The sequence below is a fragment of the Clavelina lepadiformis genome, chromosome 2 (assembly GCF_947623445.1).
Source record: "Clavelina lepadiformis chromosome 2, kaClaLepa1.1, whole genome shotgun sequence".
NCBI lineage: Eukaryota > Metazoa > Chordata > Ascidiacea > Aplousobranchia > Clavelinidae > Clavelina > Clavelina lepadiformis.
The window spans coordinates 15,155,255-15,180,107 of NC_135241.1; the positions used below are offsets into that span (position 1 = coordinate 15,155,255).

At 36.6% G+C, this 24,853-nt stretch overlaps 3 protein-coding genes across 6 annotated transcripts; 1 reads left to right on the forward strand and 2 right to left on the reverse strand.

Moving 5' to 3' along the window:
- Positions 1-803: 803 nt before the first annotated feature.
- On the forward strand, positions 804-22,120 carry LOC143446686 (NACHT domain- and WD repeat-containing protein 1-like). Of its 2 annotated transcripts, none has more exons than XM_076946439.1 (25): positions 804-1,130; positions 2,611-2,696; positions 2,793-2,909; positions 2,998-3,122; positions 3,762-3,994; positions 4,074-4,237; positions 7,064-7,160; positions 7,833-8,087; positions 8,225-8,418; positions 8,652-8,860; positions 8,984-9,245; positions 9,357-9,520; positions 10,450-10,653; positions 10,754-10,928; positions 11,049-11,202; positions 11,277-11,381; positions 11,461-11,625; positions 11,713-11,901; positions 12,064-12,230; positions 12,346-12,499; positions 12,603-12,871; positions 13,023-13,250; positions 13,358-14,140; positions 14,273-14,417; positions 21,376-22,120. In XM_076946439.1, the coding sequence occupies exons 1-25, from the start codon at positions 1,010-1,012 to the stop codon at positions 21,621-21,623; spliced, it is 5,013 nt and encodes a 1,670-aa protein (XP_076802554.1). In that variant the 5' UTR covers positions 804-1,009; the 3' UTR covers positions 21,624-22,120. The 2 variants fall into 2 exon arrangements, with proteins under 2 accessions (XP_076802554.1, XP_076802555.1); XM_076946440.1 differs by having other exon boundaries at positions 13,026-13,250.
- LOC143446687 (uncharacterized) lies at positions 14,412-20,271 on the reverse strand. 3 transcript variants are annotated; one of them, XM_076946443.1, is made up of 12 exons: positions 20,053-20,271; positions 17,369-17,523; positions 16,864-17,075; positions 16,642-16,775; positions 16,414-16,474; positions 16,138-16,244; positions 15,804-16,073; positions 15,645-15,698; positions 15,480-15,533; positions 15,321-15,383; positions 15,027-15,075; positions 14,775-14,898 (listed from the first exon to the last, which is right to left on the reverse strand). In XM_076946443.1, the coding sequence occupies exons 1-12, from the start codon at positions 20,179-20,181 to the stop codon at positions 14,891-14,893; spliced, it is 1,296 nt and encodes a 431-aa protein (XP_076802558.1). In that variant the 5' UTR covers positions 20,182-20,271; the 3' UTR covers positions 14,775-14,890. The 3 variants fall into 3 exon arrangements, with proteins under 3 accessions (XP_076802557.1, XP_076802556.1, XP_076802558.1); XM_076946442.1 differs by having other exon boundaries at positions 14,412-15,075; positions 16,138-16,223; positions 20,053-20,261; XM_076946441.1 differs by having other exon boundaries at positions 14,412-15,075; positions 20,053-20,260.
- LOC143446690 (uncharacterized) lies at positions 21,858-24,773 on the reverse strand. The gene is made up of 4 exons (XM_076946444.1): positions 24,630-24,773; positions 24,034-24,326; positions 23,343-23,952; positions 21,858-21,977 (listed from the first exon to the last, which is right to left on the reverse strand). Exons 1-4 carry the CDS (start codon positions 24,771-24,773, stop codon positions 21,936-21,938), a joined length of 1,089 nt encoding a protein of 362 aa, XP_076802559.1. The 3' UTR covers positions 21,858-21,935.
- Positions 24,774-24,853: the final 80 nt, after the last annotated feature.

A 24,853-nucleotide genomic window follows, 5' to 3' on the forward strand; every position in this document is an offset into this window, starting at 1 on the left:
GTAGAAACTTGAAATTTGGTGACTTTTCCTACAAAATGTTCAGCTATCTGTCCATGTTTGTTTGATAAAGTTGGATTTTGTAATTTTTGAGATATTGCGATATTTTCATAATTTTGCTCTGCTTTGCTCTGCTCTACGCATTGAAGCGTATTACTCATTTACGCATCAATAACTAGACCAACTATTCTCTTTCGTTCTCTTCTCGCGGTCAGCTGGTTTTCCGCACAGCGGGACACACACAAACTATATATGGGCCGAATGTCTTTAAAATACCGCATTATTAAAGTAATTTATATTATGACAATTTTCCAATGAAACATGTTGTTATTGTACGATGGAACATAAACTTTGTCCTTATAAACGTTATTATTGCGTTTATAGTTTTAATGAGATACAAAATACACAAACAACGTTCTGATAGATTCGAAAACTTCCCTGATGATTGTTCGTTAACATTATAATGTATATACATTATATATATATATCATTTATAGTTTTAATGTAACGAATGTTGGGCTATATTGCTTTTGCTCCACTTTTAGAAGGAATATTTTATCGGTTTTAAGATAAATTGTTTGCATGTTAATATCTATAATGAGTCTGTTTTTGTCCACTGTTGAGATTATTTGTTTTGGAGGTGCCTTGTCAATCAAAAGCAGCAGAAGCTTCTACAGTACTGAACTGACGTCAAATTCGTGCTTTGCTTTCTTCCCATTTTGTAAAGTTATCGTTTGAGTCAATTCATTCCGTATAAATTGGCCCTAAATTAAGTTCACTCAATTCGTTTTCACAATAGCCAGTTGCAGTTACTAGTAGAACGCCATGAATGAATAAGCTACGGGCAACACAATGAATGTAGGCTATTGATGGAGTTTCTCGGATTACAGTTTGAAAGGGTCGTTTTTCTGACGCACCTATAACTTTGTTTGAATCCGCTTGTTACTGAAGGCTATATGTTCAAGTTATGTTTTGGTAATTCATTTTTGAGGACATAATCTATATTAATCTGATGCACAAACAAGTGAAGTCGTCAGCTGAAAAGCTGAAATTGTTCAGGGGAGAAGAAGTTGATTTAAGAAAACTGGAACAAACAAATGTTATTCGCATTTTTTTAAGTTCCACCTTTTCTGGTAAGATATTTACAGTAATTCTAAGCCTTTGTTGTTTTTTCTGAACGAAAAGAAAAATAGGCATACACAAAAAGATGTAGCCTATAGTGCAGTTTCTTGTAGTATTAAATTAGCATAAGACTGTCTAGTAAAATCCTCTAGAGTCTGGACCATATATGTCACATGTACTGTACCTCGTATTTTAACTCATACACGTTAGCGTTGTCTATTACATGGTAGGCTACTCAGTATTAAGCCTATACGATAAGCTTATAGACATTTACAAATTGTTTCTTGTGTTTTTATTTTTTGAAGACAGGACTACTGTTGAGCTTCGAAAACATTTTATTAATTTATAAACGGCTTGTTGTCATATCCATATGCGACAAGAGTAATGGCATTTTTCGTAGATTGGTAGGCAATAGGCTTCATCAGTAAAAAAAGCTTTAGTGAAAATACGAGATTATAGGCCATTGGCGCATAACATGCACTGTAGATAAACAGATTCCGTGTCCTATAATGTGCATTTATTTTATTTGAAAAAAATCGTTCTACTGGACATTACAGTATATTTGTTAACTTCAACTAACGCTTAAGGTATTACAAACGGAGCCCGACCTTTATGTATTGTCTAGTTCTTTAGCACTTAAACCTTATATTAGTCTTTAAGTAAATAGAGCCTTTAGTTATAAATCTTTCGATCACGCCAACTGCCTATTTGAACAACGCGCTTCTGTGATTTCACTAAAATATGTCGGGACTACCGATATACGGTACGTCACTTTAAAGTCGAGTGTCACACAGCGCTGCATCTCACGAAAATGACGGTTCTGGATAAATAAGAACTCTCCATTTGTAAATGATCTTGTACGTACATTAATTTTTATAATAAACGCCAGTACAAAACCTGTAGTCTAGTGTCTTAGAAAGTACTTTTGTCACTTTGAACAAAACTACTATATATCGCAAAGGTTTTGAGTATTTATATAAATTAAGTTGTGGATTCCCGTGTTTTTATGTCTGCAAAGAAAAGCCGTAAGCCTATTAACCATTTTGGCTTATTATGAGAGTGACTTGTGCCAACAGCAGCCAATATATAGTTAAAACATTTTTGTCAAAACAAAATTCTCCCAGTGTTGTGTTTCTTACATTTGAAAGTTTACAAATGACAATGAAGAAGAAACAAACTTGGAAAGTTTTTAACTCTATTTCGACTGCGGCCTTTAATTGTGCCGTCTCTTAATTTCTCGTAGGTTTCTAGACTATACACCTTTTTTCATAATAAAAAGGTGTCTTACCTAGAAATGAATGCTTTTGAACGGGAAAAGATTTGCCCGGACAGTCGCGTCCTGTCATGTTGTAATTTGCTGCGAAAAGTCACCTTTTTACCAGCATCAACTTTAATACCTACTTTGTTTTTGACGGAACCCTGAGAAACGGCTTAAAAATCCTATACACGTCAAAATATGTTTGCATATTTCTTGTCTTCTTACTGTTGTAGATATGGCTGTTGAACGAAACCTTCTCCTGGAAAAGGCCTATCCAGCTTTGCGTAGTTTCTGCCAAAGAATCGGCCTTGACTTTCAGGTGAACAGTAACGTAGCTTTCTTTTACGTTTACGATCTATAATGAAGCTTTCTTGGCTTTTAGGTTTAAAACACTATACGTTTGTTGAAATATAAGGTTATGGATATGCGATGGGGTATTCAAGATAATGCGACAGTAGACCACTCAACTTGCGAACTATGTCTTTTGGAAATTAAAGCTTGCAAGAGATTGTCGATGGGACCGTTTTTTGTGGTACTGTATGTATAAAATATTATCACTCATTTTATAAGATAGCTTTGTCATTTTTTGGGTATTCAAAACCCATATACATTTTCTAAAGGCATTTCTTGGTAATCGTTACGGTTTTCGGCCAATTCCAGCCGTTATTAGTGTATTGGACTTCGAAAAAATTTGCGAAGTTTCGAAAACCGCTGGGATCTCCGGAGCACATTTACTTCACCAGTGGTAAGTCTAGATTTATTTTCGCCATTCCATGTCACAGACACCACTGTATATTAATGTCCATTGGGGCGCCATTCTACATAGCAAGGAAAAAACATCGATACTATATTTTTAAATCATGCATATATTTGCTGGTACCTTTACATACTCTTGGTTCCCCTGGTTTACCTTGAGTTCTCTAGGTTTACCCTGAGTTCACTGGATTCACTGGGTTGTCTGGGTTCATTGAGTTCCCTGGATCTACCCTGGGTTTATTCTGTTGCTTGGGTTCACGGAGTTCCCCAGGTTCACTGAGTAGCCCGGGTTCACTCAGATCACTCTGTTTATTAGATTTCAACTTTTTTCGTAAGAATACCTGGAAACCTAAAGAACCTGCAGAACCTAGGGAGCACAGCGAACCAAGAGCATTTAGAGGAACCGATCTGTAGAGGCCTACGTTTTTAAAAAGATTAGGCTAAACAGGCAAATACCAAAAAATAAATTCAATATAGAAGCCGATTAAAGCCATTCCCACAATACCCACATGGTTTGGTTCTTTACTGATTTACTTATTCCTACAAAACCTGCTTAACTTTGACGATGATTTTATTGCAACCATGGTTTTAAAATAAATACAAACGAAGTAAATAATTTTCATATCAGGTACATACGAGATGACAACGTTGTTCCGCCAGCGTACATTTTGCAGCCCATAACAAGCATATATCCATATTTTGACGATCAAGATACAGCAAACGAATCAAGAAGAAATAGCGATCGACAAAAATGGTTTGAAACATCTCAAACTTTGTCAAATCTGATTCATGGCTGCGTTGAAGAAGCCATACGTCAAAACCATTTCACGGAAACAGAAGTGAAACATTATTTTAAATCCGGTAAGATAGGCTTCACTACCGAAAAATATCGAAAATTCAGAAAAGAACTTCTGATTACCACATATTGGTTTGCTTATAGTGACAGAACAAGAAATAGAAGAAGGACTCCAAAGCACGGATTCGAACAAAGCTATTTTCATGTATAGACGTGAAATAGTAGACATTCAAGATAACATCACAGACAGAGAAGCGCAAAAGTATATTGACTTGAAAGAAGCTGGAAAGGTGGACACGGAAGCGCAGGTAAAATGTAAACGTTTAGTCATGCGTAAGCATTTTTATATTATTTATTCTGAAGCAATCAAAACCTAGAAAATGGGAAAGCCATTAGGCTGGATGATGTGTTTACTAAAAAACTGAAACATCTTGGCCTCAAACATCAAGGCCTCTGGTTGGATACTCCAGCTCTTTAACAACTGGATATAGTCATGCTGCGTATTTCAAAAAATATTGCAAATATCTAAGAGTGAAATGTAGCCAAAGATATTTCGACCTACTTCCCTCCTGAGCCACATTTTTAAACTGATGGAGCGCGTCCTTCTAAATCGTCTAAGTCCTCACCCAATACATCGAGGACGAATTCAAAACCAGAAAAAGATCACTGAAACTGTCTTTGTGGACTTGACAACAGTATACGACACCATAGGTCATCGGCGACTGATCACTAAGATCTAACACATGACCATTGACAAATGACCCATCGCTTAGGCCTACACAGTTTCCGGATGTTCTACTGAAGAACCGCCGGTTTTTGTGGTATTTGCAGGAAAGAAAAGCCGTTTTCGCCTACAACGGAATAGCCTACCAAAAGGAAGCGTTCTTGCACAGCTCCTCCATAAAATCTACCAATCTACCAAACCATACCAATGACCAGCCAAGAGATTAACGCACTAAACGATATATTTTCGCAGCTGACTTCTGCATCGCTTATCAGAGCAACGCCTTCACAGATTTTGAGTAAACAGTGTCGGACGCCCTCGAACAGTTCCAATGCTACTATGATACCAATCGTCTAAAGGCTAATTTCGCGATGACCCAGGTCTATGCCTTCCATCGCACAAACCACCAAGTAAACCGCACGCTCAAGGTGCAAAGGGGCGAATAGACTCTTCCACATTGTTAATATCCAACCTGCCTTTGAGTGACACTGGACCGCAGCATGACGTTTGCGGATCATCTTTAAAACATCAGAGACGTTGTCTCAACTTGCATTAACGTCCTGCGGAAGATAAATTCTTCACAATGGGGAGCTACACCACAAGTGTTGCAAACCACCGCGCTTGCTGTCTCCGGCCTAGCTGCAGAGTATGCCTGTCCGGTGTAGGGAAGATCAGCACCCACTAAGATATTTGATCCTGCGCTAGTAGCCATTTGGTCACCGGATGCTTCATGCTAACTCCTTGCTGGTATTGCTCCCCCAGATATTTGAAGGAAAGCTGCAAGTAAAAAGGAAGGCTTGAGTCAAACTATCGACTCTCTCCAAAATTGCGCGACTAAAATCAAGAAAGAGCTTCCTGCAGTGCACCCAACTCTGGACCAATCCGTCAAACCCTGGGGGCTTCAAGCTAGGGAGGAAAGACTTGAATCCTCTACCCCAATGCTTGAGGTGCTCACCAATCCAGAAGAGGGCTTACCCCCTCCTTACGATCCGGTGTTGCTCTAACCAAGTGTTTAATGAGGAGACTGGATTTCACCCACACTGACTCTAATATATTTTTGCAAATGCAAAACGTACTAACGTAATGTAACGTACGTAACGTTTATGCGAACCGTACTGTACACAATCAAATACCGCTTGACGTGCCCTCGGCTGAAAGAGCCGTTTACAATCGCCGACCGAATTCAACGACAATGCGTCATCAAATGCGAAAAATTGCAGTCTAGAAAACTCGATTAAGATATACATATTTAGTCATTGTAACCGGTAAATTTATAAATACTGATCACCTAAGGGGTGTCCTTCAGTTTATCAAGGCCTGAATTCCACCCTACCCTGGATATTGGAAATGCACAGGGATTTCTTAAAAGTCTTGGTATTGAACGGCTAGAAAAAAATGATCACTATTAAGTAAGGAATCACAGTAAGGAAAGGATCACTACCCTGTGAGTCCGCACACAATAGCAACAGTAAACGGCAATACTGGGGTACTACTATAATACTACGTCTCAAATACGTGATTAACAGATATAAACATTAAAACAGGTTTACTAGCAACTACCTTATCATGCTGCATGCAAACAATCCTTTAAACAAGTCAGGCTAACAACTGCAATATATATACTACTAATTTGGCTGGGATTAAAGCTGTTGTGCGAATAGATATAACACTAAGAAACTGGGCGTTAACAAGCATATGGTAGCAAAGCAGGTCACCGCTCATCAGATCTAACAAAGGACTCTAATACAAGGAATTACCACGAGTCTATACTAGGGATGCACATTCTAGAATAACGAATCCTAAAGAACCGAATCTCAAAAGATTTGAATCTAATTTTCGTATTTTTCCCGAATCTTAAGAACTGGTTTTATTTTATGATTAAAGGTATTCTTTGGCACGTGCAAGAGATGTTGTTGTCGATTGTTGTTTCACACTCCAATACTATGTGGTGGGTGCATTAATCCTAATGAATTAAATCGTGTGTTATGTCAATTTGAGAACCGTAAACTTGCTTCAACCAAAATAATTTAGTAAGCCAATTGCAAATTCAAAACAAAAGCAATTCTGGTGATAAATATTTTTAACGTTCCTGCTATTTTAGAATGGGATTCGAAATTCAATTCAGAATAGTCAATTATTCTGTATTGTACATCCCTAGTCTAGATATGCAACGACAAAGATATTTGTAGTTTTGGGCGACACAAAATCATATAAATCATTATCACTTAAATCATATAATGTGAATAAACAACAATGCTAATTTGAACGTTACAATCATTTTAAAATGTGTTGTGGATGTAATGTACAAAGATGTATGCCTAATAAAGAAATATTTCAATGTACTTTGTATGGATAGAATTATTATGAGTATATAGATATATAAAGAAATGTTTTGCATTGTTGATGGCAGAGTTTACTTAATGCAATGAAGAAAGGGATTGAAAAACTATCAGGATTTGCTGCAAACAACATCAAGATATACCGAATCAACTGGCTGTCACATCAAGGTTGGTTTAGTAACTTTCACCATATAGCATAATTGTTTGTAAGCAGGTTTATCATCTATTTACACCAAGACAAAAACACAATTGGAAAATATGTTTTGTATGTCTAAAACTTGGCATGTATCGGCTCGGTTAGCGCTAACTGCAGTACCTTTGAATAAAAATGGGAACGATGCTTGCATCAGTTTCGTGGTCCTAAACATAAAATTTCCTCAGAGTTATTTTTTCGTTTAAACAGTGAACACGGGACACTAAAAACAAGCAAGGTATGGTAATACTGCTTGTAGGTATCCTATTCAGGCTATAGGTCTATACGTTCATTATTCACACTTAATTGGCTGTAACTGCACTTGACTTACAGTAAAACACTCGGTGACTGCAACGTTACGCCTATGCCCATATTCTATATAGCACTTAGAGAAATCAAACCAAGGTCGCTCCAAACAAACACCAGAGTCAAAAAAAAAGATGTCTGGAAGTGGAAAATTGTTAGCTTTTTTTATTTGAATTAATTAGGAAATTCTGGTAATTTGATTTGGCCATAATGAATCTAATAAAATGCAGTATATAGGCATACAAGGACAGCTTAAGGGAGTATAGTTATGCGTGTGGGCAGTGGCGAAATTGCGTGGGGCGTAATTTCACAAGAACTGTAATACTTTTGTTACCTTATAGGCATTAGCACAGAATGCGAGAGTCACGCAAATTACCTTCAAACTTTCTGCAACGACTTTGTGAATGATATGAAAAGTGCTATTAGTCAGTTACTCGACGTATCCGAAAAACACGTCCAAGAAACTGCTCACAACAAGAATAAATTAGAACCCGTTTCCAACGATGACACTGATTGGCTATTTGAAGAAGTTGCGCATCAAGCATCATTTGCTCATGCAAAGTGCCAGTCATTTTGTGGAAGGGAAGCTCTTATCGGTAAGAAACAGTAAATAATAAATTCTTGTGGAATCGTCAGTTTGTCACCTATATAACGGGTAAAATGGAAATAATAAGTTGCGTGTCGAATGATGATTGTTTTTCTTCTAATAATAACAACAATCTTTATTCTTCAGATAAAATTATGGAAAAATTGTATCATGAAACATGCCGACAGCCAGTTGTTATATTTGGTTCATCTGGAAAAGGCAAAACAGCATTAATGGCAATGATTTTGAAATACTGCCGGAAGAGGTCGCCCAATGATTATTTGATTTATAGGTTTCTAGGTACTTCGCCGAATTCTTCTCACATCCACAATGTCCTCCAAGTAAGTGCGAACGGTATAAAAATGTCAGTCAATATAAACAACTATACTTTCTAATAACAAAAAATAGTTTATGAAAAGATGCATTTGGATGAGCGTTTCTCCCCGCAAACAAAAAAAATGTGTCCGATCATTGAAAGATCGTATCTGAAGTATTTATTAATTATTTGTAACATATAGGCAAATGTTTTAAATTTGCCGCATTGCATAATACTTTGATTACTTCTAAATGGCAGACAGTCATTATCCAAATCTGCGAAGCTTACAAACTTACAATACCGGCCTTCCACACTCTACAAAACTTCAATACTTTAGTTCAGCGGTTCATAGAACTTCTAGATCAGATATCGAACAAAGTGCAGAATGTCGATCCCAATGAAAAGAGAAATCTTGTAATTGTACTCGATTCCTTGGATCAGTTATCTCCTCTCGAGGGTGCACACAAGTTAGTAGCCTGTAATATTTCAAGCACTATTATCACAAGCTGCATAACAGTTGCATTTAAATTATGTTTTACTATCAACTGGCTGATTGGGAAAACTAGTTAAGAATCACTACATACTTATAGATTGAACTGGTTGCCAAAGCATCTCCCTCCCCATGTTCGAATTCTTCTGTCCACCCTGCCAGGCCAAGAATTTGGTATACTGGACGTATTAAAAAGATCACTTCCCAGTTCAAACTTCATTGAAGTGCAAGATTTAGATAAATCCACAGGACAAGAGATACTCGACACGTGGCTGCGAAATGCTAAACGTTCTCTTACAAACGAACAGCATAATTTTGTGATGAACGCATTTTTGTCTGCTCCGCAACCTTTATTTTTAAAGGTATAACTCAAAAGAAATAATATGTATTTTTAAACATATAAAAAAACCTAAACCTAAAGTGAACACTATTTGTGCAAAAGGTGTAAAACAAAAGTGTCCTATATTTTGCAGCTTGCTTTCGACGAAGCCCGTCGCTGGAATTCCTACACAGATACGACTAACTTGCAAATGGCAACATCCGTTCGAGGTGCAATATCACTCTTGTTCGATCGTCTTGAAAAAAAGCATGGTGAAGTCTTTGTAAGCCGAGCTATTGCCTATCTTGTGGCAACCAAGTTAGTGATTTATATGGTTGTTTACGGTTTGGTGACACTTAATCACGCGACACTTAATCACGCGACACATAATCACTAGGACATTTAATCACGCAACATTTAATCACACATTTACAATGTTTATTTACATTTACAATTTACATTGTAACAAGTACATGCATATTTACATGCAACTAACATTGTATTTTACGGTGTAACGTTTTGATGGTACTTTGGTCAAGAGCTTCGGTGACAATAGAATAATGTTAGATATTACATAGGTTATACGTAGCAATGCAAAATGACATGTTATTTCCTGATAGGCTAATGTGTTTGTATAAAAACTAAGGTTTGGTTAAAATCTCCCCTTCTTGTCTCTACACATAATATCAGTTTTACCTTCTGGACTGTTCATTACTAAATTGGAGTTATAGTTTTGTTTAAATGTGAAAAGATGATGAAAATGTTTCTATTGTGATACAACTTACTTCGGACAATATAACAATTAGACTTTATGAAGCTGGTGTTGATTTAAAGAAACATTATAGAGAAAGCCGGCGCAACGGAGTCAAAGACAATTGTCGGGGAGTTCTAAAAGAAAGACTAATAGCCTTTGGCTTTAGGCCAACCTTAAAAGCAATCCACATCGCCATCCCCACAGAGAGATGCGCTCGAGCTTGAATTACTGAATTTTCCTCAAGCTTTTCCGACATCCAAGTGATTATGTGTCGCGTAATTAAATGTCGCGTGATTAAGTATCCAAGTCGCGTGATTAAATGTCCTAGTGATTATGTGTCGCGTGATTAAGTGTCCTAGTGATTATGTGTCGGTGATTAAGGGTCGCGTGATTAAGTGTCGCGTGATTAAGTGTCGGTACACAGTTATTTACCGATGAGCACGCGACAAAAATGACTGTTATTTCGACCAAAGCCATGTTATATGTTTCTCAGAAATGGTATCACAGAGAGCGAATTGGATGATTTGTTGTCTTTGGATGATGTTGTATTAGACGCTTCATACAGGTATTGGTCTCCTCATACAAACGCGGTTGTACGAGTGCCATCTTTGCTATGGACCAGGTTAAAGTATGATCTTGGGGATTACCTTGTTGAAAGACAGGCTGTGGGCCACACCGTATTAGCACTATATCACAGGTGAATAGCAAATTATTGCATTTAACCAAATCATCCAACTTTATTATTAACCATAGGCTACTGTATAAGCCTGTTGCTGAGCTCATGGCGCATTTAACAGGCAATTCGTGGAAGAAGCGGAAGATCGTTATCTTGGGGAAAATGTGCGTAAATTTATACATGCAGCTATTGCTGATTACTTTTTGGGAACCTGGTCTGATGGCAAAAAGAAAAAATTGAAGTTAAAAATATGGCAAAATGAAGTGCATGAAGCTGATCGAAAAGTAGCTTCTCAGGTTTGCTTATAAATTTTATACAACTACAGCGATCCAATACAGTGCTTCAAGTGTAACAGCATACATACATACTTTAATTTTTTTCAGCATAATCAAAATAACTAATTGGTTTGTACACAGCCTCTAAAATTCGAAGAAAAAGTTTATAACTTTCGCAAACTTGATTGTCTTCCCTATCATTTGTTACATGCCGAAATGTGGCAACAACTAAGAGATTTTGTGATGTCAGATGCCACTTGGATTTTGAACAAGATAAATGCATTTTCAATCAGAGGTAGGAGCTGATAAGATTGAAAAAATTGGTTTATCATTTACAACTTTCACGTTTAAACCTGTTTGTGCAAATAGATGTATTGGAAGATTACAACATGGTATTAGAAAGAAAAAATGAGATAGATATTGTTCTCATTCGTGATGCTTTGAAACTTGCCAAACCAACATTGGAATTTCCTGGTGGGTTTTAATTTTAATCCTGTGATGTAATTATTATAAGAGATCACTTCAACTTATGTTTTAAGCATAATTTTTTCAGGAGGTATACGGAATCATTTGTTTTCTGAACTTTTTGGCAGACTGGCTTATTTCAAAGACAGCTACCCTTCCCTGATAGGAAAATTGGTTCAAAGTTGCTCTTCCATTTTACGTAGAACGCCTGAAAGAACTGTTATTCCCTTATCAGGCTGTTTTCCCCCTCCAGGTGCATGGAGTGCTAGTGCTTACTTTTATACCGATCAAACTCCCACAACTATTTCGGTTAACGCATGGGGTTTGCAAACTCTTGCAGGAGGACCGCTTAGAACTACCCTTACCGGATTTCGCAGCGCGGTGACATGTTTGTCCAGAGCGAACAGCAATTCCATCATGGCAGCCGGATCGCTGGAAGGACTCTTGGTTGTATGGGAAGTGGGAAGTGATGAGATTATTCACAACATTAGAGCACATGGGCAGAAAGTTTCCTGCATTACCGTTTCTGGTTCGTTTGTTTAAAAGAATAATATCGACTCTTAGATGCCCACTGAACAATATTGAACATTTGGGTTATAGTCGTTTCATAAACATCATTAAGACATAATAGTAGCTTTTGTTATAAATGCCAATGACACGAACTAAAGTCAAACTCTTTGGTTGAAAACAGACTATCGATTAGCATCTGGATCTCTTGACAATACCTTGTACATCATGAATCTTGATACGGGAAGCAAGGTTGCCGTTATTGAAGAAGATCATAGCGGTTACAATGTACATGCAAGTTTGAATCTAGCTCAAGATGGTACAACATTGGTTTCAGGATGTGGTGTACAGGTAAAGTACACTTATATTAAAATGTTTACAATAGGCCTGTTTTGACATCGTTTGTATTACGAATCCTTTTTCATTTGGCTGTTTCGAAATTCATCTTTCTCCTGCAACTGTGTAGATAAATGTGTGGAATATATCAAATCTGCAATGCACTGTAAGCATTATGGAGGATCACTCTGGCCCTTTGTCTTGTGATATTTGCTTGTTGAATAATGAAAACGTAATTGCTGGTTATGAAAGTGGTGCGATGAAGTGGTGGTCAATAACTACATGTAAGCTCATATGCAATGGAAAAAATTAGCAATAGCAATTAATGAGTTGGCTGCTTGACTATTGTTTAGAAATTTCTTAATCCAATCGAAATGTCTTTCTTAGGCCAAAAGCTGCATGAAGATAAAGCAGGTGCTGGTGCAGATGAGGCAAGAGTAAATCCCGTGATTGCCAACTACGTACGTAATAACAATGTAATTACGTGCTGGCAAAGTGGAGACATCAGGATATATGCAGAAGATGGGTCAATTTCAAAAAAGTTTAAAGTCAAGCAACCTTATGATGTTAGCAGTCTTTCTTTAGATGGTCAGTATATTGCTTTTGCTCAAGGGACGGAGATTGCAATCTGGAGTTTATTTCTGGAGGAGATGAAGGTATAGCTTGATTCGAGGTTGCGTTGATTAAGTTTATTCTAGTATGACTTGCCCAGCAACGTTGTTGCTCAGACATTGAATGCTTGCAATCAAATCAAAATTATATCTTACTTCAGCAGTTTAATTTGATCAACCAGTTTAATTGTATCAGCAGTATCTCGGACATTTGCGCTATCATCATGGTGTAATTTCCAGTATGGAATTTGATAGGAACAATGCACTTGTGGTCGGGAGCAAAGATGAAGAAATAACAATATGGGATATTTCCAATAAGGCGTTTAATGATTTCAACCGCCCTGTTCATATAATAAAAGGAATGGGAGCTCCGGTTACTTACCTATCTGTGCATAATGGGATCATTGCTTCCGCATCAAAAGAGGTTTTTAAGGCTGCGCATGCAGATAGTTTTAAATTCCCACTTTATGATCAAATGTTGTCAATAAGCAAAAATTGTTTTCATTTTCTATTGTTTTACGCTTTTGATAGGTGTTTTATGTTAAACTCTGGAATTTACAGAAGAACAAACTTGTCAAAGAACCAATAACTTTTCCTTTTGAAGTCGGAAATAACACCATCAGCCCTTGCGGTCGATATCTTGCTTATTTGGATACCGTTACGTCAGAAATTGTTTTTCATGATCTTACTTCGCCCAGATTCGAAAAATCCACGTCAGTTGCTCTTAAAAATCTTCAAAATGAAGAAATGACGCCAAATTTGGTTATCTTTTCGACTTCTTCAGATTTAGTGCTAACTGGAACCACCACTGGGGTTTTATTTAAAGTTTTAAATCCTTGCAGCAAAGAAAAACATAAGCAAGCCATTCCGTACGAGCATGTTCATTTGGGCTCTGCTAAGTCTTCTGGGTCAATCACAAATATATCTGTAAGTCACGATGGAAAACGAGCTTTAGCTGTGGTGCATTGTGAATCAATAGATTGGCTACATCTTGTCCTTTGTTTCGAGATGACTGTAGAGAAATCGTTGTCCTCAAAAGCATTGGACTTGGACGGCCACGTTACAACCACTTGCGTGGGTAACTTTTCTATGGGCAAACTACAATGTTTTCTTGGAACAGATCGAAATATTATATATGTTTTGCAATTAGTCCAAACCAAAAATCCTTCTACAGGACCTAATCTGTATAAATGCACATTAGAAGCCATTTTGACAGAGCATGAGAGCCCATTGACAGCGCTTTCACTAAGTCATGGTCAACAATATTTGTTTTCTGGGTCGCTGGGAAGAACGAGACGACTTTGGCATTTACAGGTGGATTGCTAAAATTTACTAAGATCCTTGAATAAATGCATTATACTCCATTCTTTTTTAAAAAAAATTTGTGTGTATTGCAAAGCATATACAGTATGATAGGAAGACAAAAATTTAAATTTTTGTTCTAAGGATGGTAAATGGAAACTGAAAAGACAATTGTTTTTCGATTCGTTGCTCAGTAGCAGTGTTACTTGTGCTGCTTTCACCAAAGATGACAAATACGTCTTAAGCGGTTCAACAGAGAGGTCTTTGAAACTATGGAATATTTCTACAGGTGCGTGGAATAACTTATTTTTTGTAAATTAGCTTACATATAAGATATAGCCATAATACACAGCAATAATACGCAATATACAATTTCGATATTATAAGTACACTATAAACCGAGCAGATTAAAACGGAAGCCTGCAAATCAATGAACTTATACCAGACGCTCACAAACAGTATTATGGTCTTCTGTACGTATAATGAACAGATACAGGGGAAATTAACAGGGATGAGAATACTACTACGCAAATTTGGTTTTGACAAGATGTTTGAAGGTTTTCCTTTGGCGACAGCATCATTAACTAAACCTCCATCTGATTGAGTTTCTTGATCCGTCTTTGTAAGCTTCCTTTGCCCTTGCTTCCCCTTTTTATAGGCTTCTTTTCCGTTACACCTTCTGCTCCACCTTTCATGATTTCATTGTCTTTAAAAGAGCTGTCAATAAGCGGAAGCTTAAGCAGACCTCGTTTCATTTGTTGATTATGCTCCTTGACATAACCGGGAACGGCAAAATATGAAAAACGGAAGTTTTCAGTGAAGTTTAGAATGGAAAAGCCATCAAGAAATGGAAAAGAAGCACTCCTTTTGGAGTATGATTCAAAGTTTTTTTTCTTACCATCCCCTAGGAGAGTGTCAGGATTCAATTTTCCCGTGATTTGTCGAAACTTTGGAAATACAAATATATAAACCCATAAAATGGTGTATGTAAGATTTTCAAATCTATTAACTTTTTTACCAAGTTAACCCAAAAAACATTTCAGCCGCATTATTATTGTATATGAAGAAAACTACCACCGCAGTCATTAAGTTGTTTTTGGCGACGAAGCTGTGTCCAGGTATTTTCAAAATATTTTTTTGAGAAAAAAATACTTAAAAACTAAACTTTACGTCAGAGATCGATATATCTAACCTTTTTGTCCAAATTTTGATTTGTAGTCTGGCTCTTTGATTTTTGTTCCGTGAGTTGCCGAAACTTTGGAAACAGAAATAAATAAATCCGTAAAAAGGTATATGCATAAAATAGTCAGCAATTGAGATGCAAGATATGCAATTCGCAGATATCTCTAACCTTGTTGTCCAAATTTTGATTTGAGGTCTGCTTTTTTGATTGTTTTTCTGTGATCTGTCGAAAGTTCGGAAACAGAAATAAGTAAACCCATAACAAAGCATAGGCCTGTGAATAAAATTGCCAGGAATCGAGATGTATGACATGCAATTTGCAAATATATCTAACCAAATTTTGATTCGTGGTCTGGCTTTTTGATTTTTGTTCCATGGTTTGTTGAAACTTTAAAGATAGAAATATGTAAAGTTGTAAAATGTAAACCAACACAAAGGCATATGTATAAAATAGTAGTAAATCGAGACGCAAGATATTGCAAATTTATCTGACTTTGTTATCCAACTTTTGATTCGTGGTCTGGTATTCGTTGAATGGATTGTCGATTTCTTGAAGATTTCTTTTGAATTTAGCCGAGAAAGTTTGTTTTAAGTTGTTTGAGGATGAAACTTTATTTTGAAGAACCTGTTGACTTCTCGTAGTCTGTCTCAGGCGTGGCACGCGTTGAATGTCTGACCTGCTCTCTTGGCCTGGCAAGTATCTGCGTGCTGTCTGCTGGGAACTAAACGCACTTCTGCTAGTTTTTGTGCCACCGAGAGGTATCTGTAAACACAGTGTTCAATTGGTTTACAACAAAGTATTTTACAAACCTTACAAAAATACCCACTTGATCTTGATCTAAACTAGCTCCAGAGCCTGTAATGTGATGCGCTCCATACGGATATTTTCCTTGAGCGTCTGTTTTGTTATTCTCTGGAGATGCAGAAGAAGTTCCTTTAAGACATAAACAGATATGGAAGTCTATGTTATAGGAAATTTATGAAATGACATCGACATGGTAATAACATGTACAGACAAAATTTATTTGTGGAGTATGTCGCTTGCCAAATATAGATGAAGTTGCACGTTCTCCTACGTTACTACGTATGAAGACTACACTTACCTATGCTATTGCTCATTGATGCCCGTTTATCTACTTGAGTTTGAGACTGCAGAAATGCTTGCTGAGATGTAATAATTGTAATGTAATTGAAAGCTTGTATATGCAAAGCATATGACATGTCTAGGACTATTGAGATACGTAGACAGTGTATAACAAGTTATCCCATGCAAACCTAATCCATAATTATGTACTATACTTAGACTGAAACAATTGGATTAGATGGATTACACTAGAATGACGATTGGTGTCATCTTTGCTTTTAGAATTATTGGCAAAAATCGGCTTAGTTATTGAATATCTGTAGAAGTTCGTCTGGGATCCTGAAACCAGTTGACAGTATGCAGTGTCTCCTTGAGGCACACCTTGATGTGTAACATCAGGTATTTTAGATGCATCACCGTTAAAAGAATAGAAGAAATATGTTGAAACCAACATTCAGCCTTTACGCACTCATAACTGCATCTGCCAGAGCTCCAGCTTTTGTCATTGGTTTTCCAGTTCTGTTCCTCACAGCTGGGTTGACTACATCGGGCTGTTTTGTCTGAGGGTTCGGGGTTTCGACTATATTCAGCTTATAATTCTGTTTGGAGATAGGCAGGCTTTCATTATTCGCATCCTTTACGAAAACTAAGCTTGGTGTTTTATCTACGCCCTCTCTTTTCCTGGAGAAAGTAAGCAGTTAATTGTTACTTCGTTTAGTTATTAATTATGTGTTATTTGCATTTCTTTAACAGAAATAAGAGAATTAAGACAGCATAATACTTAAAGAAACCCTACTTTTAATTACTGCCCATGGACGTGGCAAGTTTCAAATCTATGAAATTTGCAACAATCATACGAATGCCCAAACATTTCAGGTGCATTATTATCATTGTACATAAAAAAGTTTCAACCACAGTCGTTCCGAGTTATCTTATATACAAAATACTTCGAAGATATACGCTTTTAGGCTTACGTATTGTATATGCGAACAGCTTCTTGGGGCCTAAGACTTCTCGAGCTTGTTGTGACAAGAGTTCTGCTGCGAACAACTTTGTCGATCTTTTGTATTTCTCTGTGGTTATGAAGATTCTCCATAGATTGATGGTCTTGATCACTACCATCGCGACTCTTTATACATTGTGTTTAAATATGATATAGGCCTATAGATACATTCCCACACAAATTAAATTTATCACCATTCTACATTTTAAACAAACTTTAGCAAACTATTAATTATTACTTTTATTCCATAGTACAACCTATTTATGTTATTCACTTTGCGGACCACGTTAAACTTGCTTAGTAAATTTCATCCTTTTTTGCTCGAATCTAGTTTGTTGCCTCTACAATATATACTTGTTCCCTCAAGCGAAGTACAATTATCATATTTCGACTTATCAGTCACGTCGTTTCCCTGCTGCAACAATATTTTCTACTTTTGGTGTGATGCGAATTCCAAAATGTTTACAAATCTTTTCCCTCGGCGTCTGCTTTCACAATGGATTCAAATATTTGATGAAAAAATAATTTTTTCTGACTGGCGGATTTTCTTATAAAATATGAATATTTTTGATAGTGTGTGAATAAAATTTTCATAGGCGTATTCTTGTGGTAAAAAAATAGCTTCTGCTTTTTGCAAATGAACCGTCTGCGGCGTACGTCCAATATCTTTGTGTGTGTATCAAAAACAACTTCACCTGCAACATAGGCTAAGTCAGATCGGAGCTATAACATCATCATTTTTTGCCCGTGGCAATGCCTTCTTCAACCGTAACAGAGTAACAATATACGACGACACTGGTTCATTTGTAACATTTCTGTTTCTGAAACAACGCCATAAGCAGTTGTGAGGAGAGCAAACTTGTCAATCTGTCAACTATGGAAGCAAGCTCAAAAGAAATATCAGTATCAAAATTGACAAAAGGAATAAAATTAGTCCGAAGTTTCTGAAATGATGTAACCATATGTTGTGATGTTGTGATAAGACGCATTAAAATTTCTTTCACTTATACCGAACACACCAGACATTAGCCATCATGTAGATTGTAGACTATAGTATTCTTTTTTGCCATGCCACAAACCACTCACATCAATTTTCGTCATTGTCAAATCACAAACTATTTGCAGAACTGAAATGCGCTTGTGACTGCGGCGTGTCATTAACGAAAAGTTAACTGCCAACATTTCGATCTGGCTTCCCGTATAACTCAACTTGTACTGTGTTTGAACCATCTTTGTGTCCGCACTTCAGGAAGCTAACACAGGAAAATGTTGAAGATCGTTTTTTTTTTCCTTTTGCGTTTTGGATTTATTAAAGAGTGACCTATATTCAGGGCTGCAATCCATTTCCAAAATAAGGACGACAGAAAACAAGCTACGATTTATCTACCAAGAAAAAACATAATGGGAAACCAATGTTTTCACCGATGTCAAATTGACTTGGGCTATAGTAAATTGTTAACCGAGAAAGTACTATATCATCAATTAAAAAAAATAACTAGCCGTCCATGTCTGGGTAGCAATGCTCAACGCTTTGCTCTTTTGTATCGTTTTTGCGATATCGTTCTTTTTATGATATCACAAAATGTTGGTGGCAAAACGCTGGATTTATTACTTTTAAAATTGTTGTACACCATTGTTACAAATATGCCAAAATAAAGACACAAGTCAAAACTAATGACACAATTAGAAATAAGGACGGTATGGATATCTTGCCTTTTTCCCTGTCAATGTCTGCTTCATGTGAATCCGGAAATTAATGGTTGGCATGATGCTGCACACTGTTTAAAATGTTTTATTACAGTCCGTTTTGGTGAAAATGATACTGTGTTTGCTGTTCAACTTGTGTTTTCGTTGCTGACTCATGATTCTAAAGATCTGCCACTCTTTCAGCCAAAAAATGGTGTGTTCAAAGCTAGTTTTCACAGGTTCTTGTTGCCATAACTTATATGTTATAGTTATAACATAGCGCCTTAACCGCCTTAACCTTTCTATACCGACTAATCTGAATCTAACTGTGATCATACTTTAAATTACTAAAATTGACTTTTTCCATACCCATTCTCCCAACCTAATGGCCTATCTAACTATGAACTGTGTGACCTACTTATGGTAAAAAAGTCACTCTTCTTTGAAAATTCCGGCAGAGTCCGATTTACCCACAATTTTTTGGAAAAAAATGGTGCGTTCGAAACTATTTTCACAGTTCTATGTTAACTTAACTTAAATGTTATAACTTAGTAACGTAAACCCTAACCAAATCTACCTTCTAATCTAATTCTAATTAACTCCAATAATAGCTGAAATCAACTTTTTGCCTATCTATTCTTCTAACGGCTAACCTATAACCGTCTATATATTTTCTAACCTATAACTGTTTTTAGAACTTCAGGAAACCTTGAAATTTAGGTACACAATACAGTATAACAAAATACCATTGACTTTAAAGTAAAGTGTTAAATTTAGCCAAATTTGCTTGCATTTCCAAATATATCTTACCGTATAGATACGTTACTACATTTATTAACAGAAAATCATTGGCCCAATGTGGAAGTTATGGGTTGAACAATGTAAAATCCACATGTATTTTGAATATTATTATGCATGAAGAATACAAAAGTACTGTAATGAATATTTTAAACTAACAAACACGCTTACCACTACATTTCCCGTTGGTGTTTCTCTACAGTCGGGTTTTGCTGGTGAAGTTTCATATTCATTGCTTTCTATATCGACAAATTCTTGCAGAAAGGTATCTGATATGGAGTTTACAGGAGATGTTTCCATAATGATGCCGCTTGCAATCGATCTAAACACGCTTCAATGATGATGAAATGTCACTTGCGGCTAATGATGTTTACACTTACAGCTCTAGGGCCAAATATGAACACGAGTTTGTATCGTTTTCATCACACTTGTAATTGTGCACTACAATTTCTTCAGTGACATCACATTATTTAATATTGGTTTATGACGTGAACCATGTCCTTTTGGAGAAGAATTTCAGTAGGTACTTTACCTAGGTTTGCACTCATGCCATTTAACAAAATTAGTGGCCAAACGCGAACTAATTTTGCAACGAAAATAGGCATTTGGCTAAACAACCACATCTTGGCATCCGACTAGGAAAAAGTTGACAATTAATGAATATCTCTGTTTTGTAAAATTTTCTTAGCAATTTCTCAGTTTCCATCATGGCTGTCTTGTTTCAATTCTTTTGCTACTCAAATTTTTTTTCTAAGCTCAAAGGCGGCATATTAATCTCTGCATTTTATTTATTCGTACTTGGCAAGTTATCGTCATTGCTTCCTAAAACTGAGAAAAAACTGTTAATACTTCTATCTAAACTTTAACTACTGTCACTGAAAATCACGGAGTCAGTCATCAAAAATCTTTCAAGGCGAAGAGCTTGCGTCGCTAGACTTCTAAACCTGACAACCGGAATATAGGGACATAATCATATAAAATATACCACTTTAAACGACTAAAATAACCAATATCGCAGGTAACGGCCGTAGTCCTCTACGGCAGACTACAATATGTAAAACTTTGTACCGTATTTTGGTTTATCAATACTATTACTAACAAATTTTGCGCTGGTTGCATGCAATGACTATGCAGTGGTACTGTAGTGGGTAGTGCACTAAGATGCTCAACTTCACTCCAGTGATTATTTAGCCTTGTCTTAACTCATACATGCCAAGTGCTTGCCAAATATATCGAACACGTTTGGAGTGCAAATTAATACACCTGCTGTATTTGCATGCGATTATGCGCTTTAAAGTTCAAATGCATTATGAGTTATGACATTACAGTCGCTGTTTTTCTGGATTACAACCCCTTATGTAACCATACCCCTTCATCACCATACTGCAAGCTTCTTTTATCAATATGTTACTGTTAACGCAGTAAAATACGTTTTTAAAATAGATATGTTAATCCCTTTGATTCCACCAGCTCATAAAGCGTTTTACTTTGTAGGAGAAATCTCTGCTGCCCAGTACGTTTACTCCAGTGTGACCGGACTTACTGTTATTGATGACACCAAAATAGTGGCAACAACCAAAATGGGCTACATCGTAATCGATTCAGTATCAATTGGAATAACTGCTGGAGTTAAGGCCAAGAAATCAGCACCTCAACGACCAAGCAAGTCTCTTATCAAGAGATTATCTTCAAGTCGTTCTCAAGATACATCCCATGCATCCTCTGTTTGTAATATAATATGATGCTTGTGTAAGAATGTACACCATACAACGTCAGAATACTGACGCCTTGTTGTATTTTATCTATCTTATGTCAGTAAAAACATAAAGTTAGTTTAGCTCAATTTCATGTCAAGCAAAAGTTATTTTCCAAGAATGAATGTGTTCCATATTTCCTGGTTTGATGTTAAATATAGTCCATGTTCACAGCATGATTTCTCTTTAACGAAGCCATAGAAGAAAACTGTATCTACCCAATTAAGATACACTGAAATGAAAGGAACGAAAATGTTGTTTACAATTTTACATTTATCTCTTCGTTCTTCGTTTATTACTTCAGCGATGTCGGTAGCGTGTTGGCAGATAACCAGTTGAACCCTTTAAATAAATATAATAGCCCTATGTTAGATAATTGTATAAAGAGAAACCATTCGGTGAAACAGAACGATTTTGTAGAGTAGTACTACCGTGTTTACATTTAAATATGATATATACGAATAATACAAAATAATTAATCTTTATTGGGTATATATATTGAGAGATACTGCTGTTGAGGTAAATGATATTTTGATGATTAGACGTACATTTTGGATCTCCCTGAAAGATAATAAGTTTTTATAACAAAAAAGCAAAATTACAGACGAAATTTCTTCTGTCCAGATATTATGTCAATGACAGAACAAATACAACATCAGCAGGCATCAAAACTTATTTATCAATATAAATTGAGGCGAATATCGGATTGATGGCAGTTGAAAGATATTTCCAATTTATATTACAATATGAAAAACTGTACTTATTACAAACATGAACATAGAAAATACATCCGCATGAAATATCGCTGCAAGCGACCAAAAACGTTGTACAAATTAGTTCTTATACAATCTTCAAAACTTATTTTGACATGTGGGCGCTTCCTTCACTTTCACGCTATGTTTCCTGTATGGAAATGATACAGTGTGGTATCACAGTCTCTAACAAGGGACTAAGGCCTGTCTCTGCACGACTTAACACAAGCGACGATTGCGCACCACTCGAGCCCCAGTTACCGAGCTAGTCTTTGTGCAAATTTCGATTGGTACATATTTTTAACAGTTTTTTTTTATGTTACTCGAAATTGGGACTGCTTACCAGGACCACTGAACGGAAACAAGTGTTGTTTATACCTTGCTTAGGGCACATGCAACGGACCTTATACAAAGGTAGCTTTTACGTACGTTTTTACTGCTCCGCCACCGTGCAACATACAATGCTCCACTTTGGATAGTCATCCACAAATACATACTATTTCACAAAAAGTGTTTAAAGCTAGCGCGAACATGCCACAATCGATTTTATAAGATTATTATTATATTACGTTTTCTGTCACTCAAAGCAAATAAATGTATACGCTTACGCTGGGTCGCTGTGGGTAAATCGCCCACGCCTATTTGATGTAATCGCCTAATTGATGTAATCGCCTAGTTGATGTAATGAAGAATTGCTACCCCCACCAGATAGTGATTTCCAATACCTATCCTCTGCTTCTACAGTAAACGCAACTGAATCAGGTGTAGAAATTCTTTTATCAGAACTGCCTATTTTTCGTCGGGAACTTGACAACAAGATATCCGGGTATACCGGGTTGTTTGTCTTATTTTGTGTGTTGTTTTTGTCCTTGGGAATTCGAGAAGCTCTTAATGATGGATCGACGATAGATTGAGGAGATACCATAGCACACTTTAGAGAATTAGTTTCACTTACTGCACCATAATTTGGTTTCCTACGATTTTGTGGATGTTGTCTTCTTCCTTTCCCACCAGTCGACTGCGCAGTGTATAAAGGATGGTTGGGATTATACTTGCCATGGGAATACATCATCGGCGCTTGTCTAGCTTGGTTGTGGGCAATACTAAATGGTATTTGGTAACTGGTGGGATTCGTATGAATGTTATTTCCGTAAGGATTTTGAGTCTGCTGGGGGTCATGCACATTTTTCCATGGAAGCATGTGATGCCTTTGATCATGGTGAACCATTTCAGATGTTTGACCATGTACGACCAATGGTAAAGTTGTTCTCTGGTAAGCAGGGCCATTTAAACCATTGGACTGTGAATTTATTGGAGGCTTTTGAAATGGGAATAATTGTGGATGCGGACCTCTTATGAGGTTTTGCGCAGTTGGAGCAGCAGGTCCAAAAGTACCAGTGACTGAGTTATAGTTTATTTGCGGCTGTTGTTGTAATGTCGATAACATTGGTAATTCTTTTTCTTTAAAGACTTCAGCATCAACAGATATGACTGCTGGATTTTTTAGCTTTTTCTTGCGACCATCTAAATCTTTTGCTAATGATCGAATCTGAGACTCAAGGTACCTGAAACAAAAATACCTTTTTAGCAACGTAACCAAATGAGCAAGATTAGTTGGAATGGCGAAAGTGAAAGTAATGGCCAACCTGCAGCAAATTGAGATTACTCCTTTAACTTGCAAAAATTTTGCTGTAGTTAAAATGTTCTGAACAGAGTTCGGTTCCAACTGCAATCTCGACGTGTACATAAAATCCAAAATTGCTTGAAAACTGCTTGCGGTGACATGGCGAAGAAATACACCATCATTGTCAGTACAAAGTAAAGACCTGAAGTATTCACTGTTTGCTGATAGTACGCATTTATGAGCTGAGAATCTTTTGTGTTCAACTAGAACGGTTACGTCACAAAACTCCCCACCGCTTCGCTGCTTGTTGAGTGCCTGTTAATTTGAAAGGAGTAGATTAGGCTCATCACATTTCAGCACTGAGCCACAAATGTAAACTTAGAATTTAGATAGATATTGTACAAGTTGGGTTGAAATCCACTGAGTTTATCTAAAAATACGATACACGTATAGCCAAAGTGTACGTCGAAAGCTAAATACTGTTAATATAAGACTATAGAATACCTTTAGTATAGAAATTGTAGAAATATTTTAGCTTTCGTGTAGGATGTAGCTATACAACGAAGCTTTTAAAATTATATGTTTAAAAACTTTTATGAAACAAAAAATGCGCTTGACCTGCAAAACACTTTCACCATGAGATGGGATGCGGAAAGTGCGATTAATTGTTCCGATATTTTTCTCACTATTCGGTGTTACTCTTTCTGTAGCTGATGTTGTATCATTGCTTGAAGTTGATGAGCTATCTACTTGGTCAGCCATTTTAATGGTAGGTCTTATTTTACTTGAATAATGGAAATCATGGAAAATAATGTATAGGTTGATATAACCTATATAATATA

Bases quoted from the DNA above. Each gene is read 5' to 3' on its own strand.
- LOC143446687 (XM_076946441.1), bottom strand. From the start codon at position 20,181: ATGGAAACATCTCCTGTAAACTCCATATCAGATACCTTTCTGCAAGAA. The intron at 17,524-20,052 runs GTAAGCGTGTTT...CAATGTATAAAG, and splicing joins CACCAACGGGAAATGTAGTG to AGTCGCGATGGTAGTGATCA. The intron at 16,776-16,863 runs GTGCGTAAAGGC...TTACACATCAAG, and splicing joins TCTGGCAGATGCAGTTATGA to GTGTGCCTCAAGGAGACACT.
- LOC143446686 (XM_076946439.1), top strand. From the start codon at position 1,010: ATGCACAAACAAGTGAAGTCGTCAGCTGAAAAGCTGAAATTGTTCAGG. The intron at 2,697-2,792 runs GTGAACAGTAAC...TTGAAATATAAG, and splicing joins GAATCGGCCTTGACTTTCAG to GTTATGGATATGCGATGGGG. The intron at 11,902-12,063 runs GTTCGTTTGTTT...GGTTGAAAACAG, and splicing joins TTCCTGCATTACCGTTTCTG to ACTATCGATTAGCATCTGGA.
- LOC143446690 (XM_076946444.1), bottom strand. From the start codon at position 24,773: ATGGCTGACCAAGTAGATAGCTCATCAACTTCAAGCAATGATACAACA. The intron at 24,327-24,629 runs GTCAAGCGCATT...TCAAATTAACAG, and splicing joins ATGGTGAAAGTGTTTTGCAG to GCACTCAACAAGCAGCGAAG. The intron at 21,978-23,342 runs GTAAGTGAAACT...ATTTATTTAAAG, and splicing joins GGAAACCAAATTATGGTGCA to GGTTCAACTGGTTATCTGCC.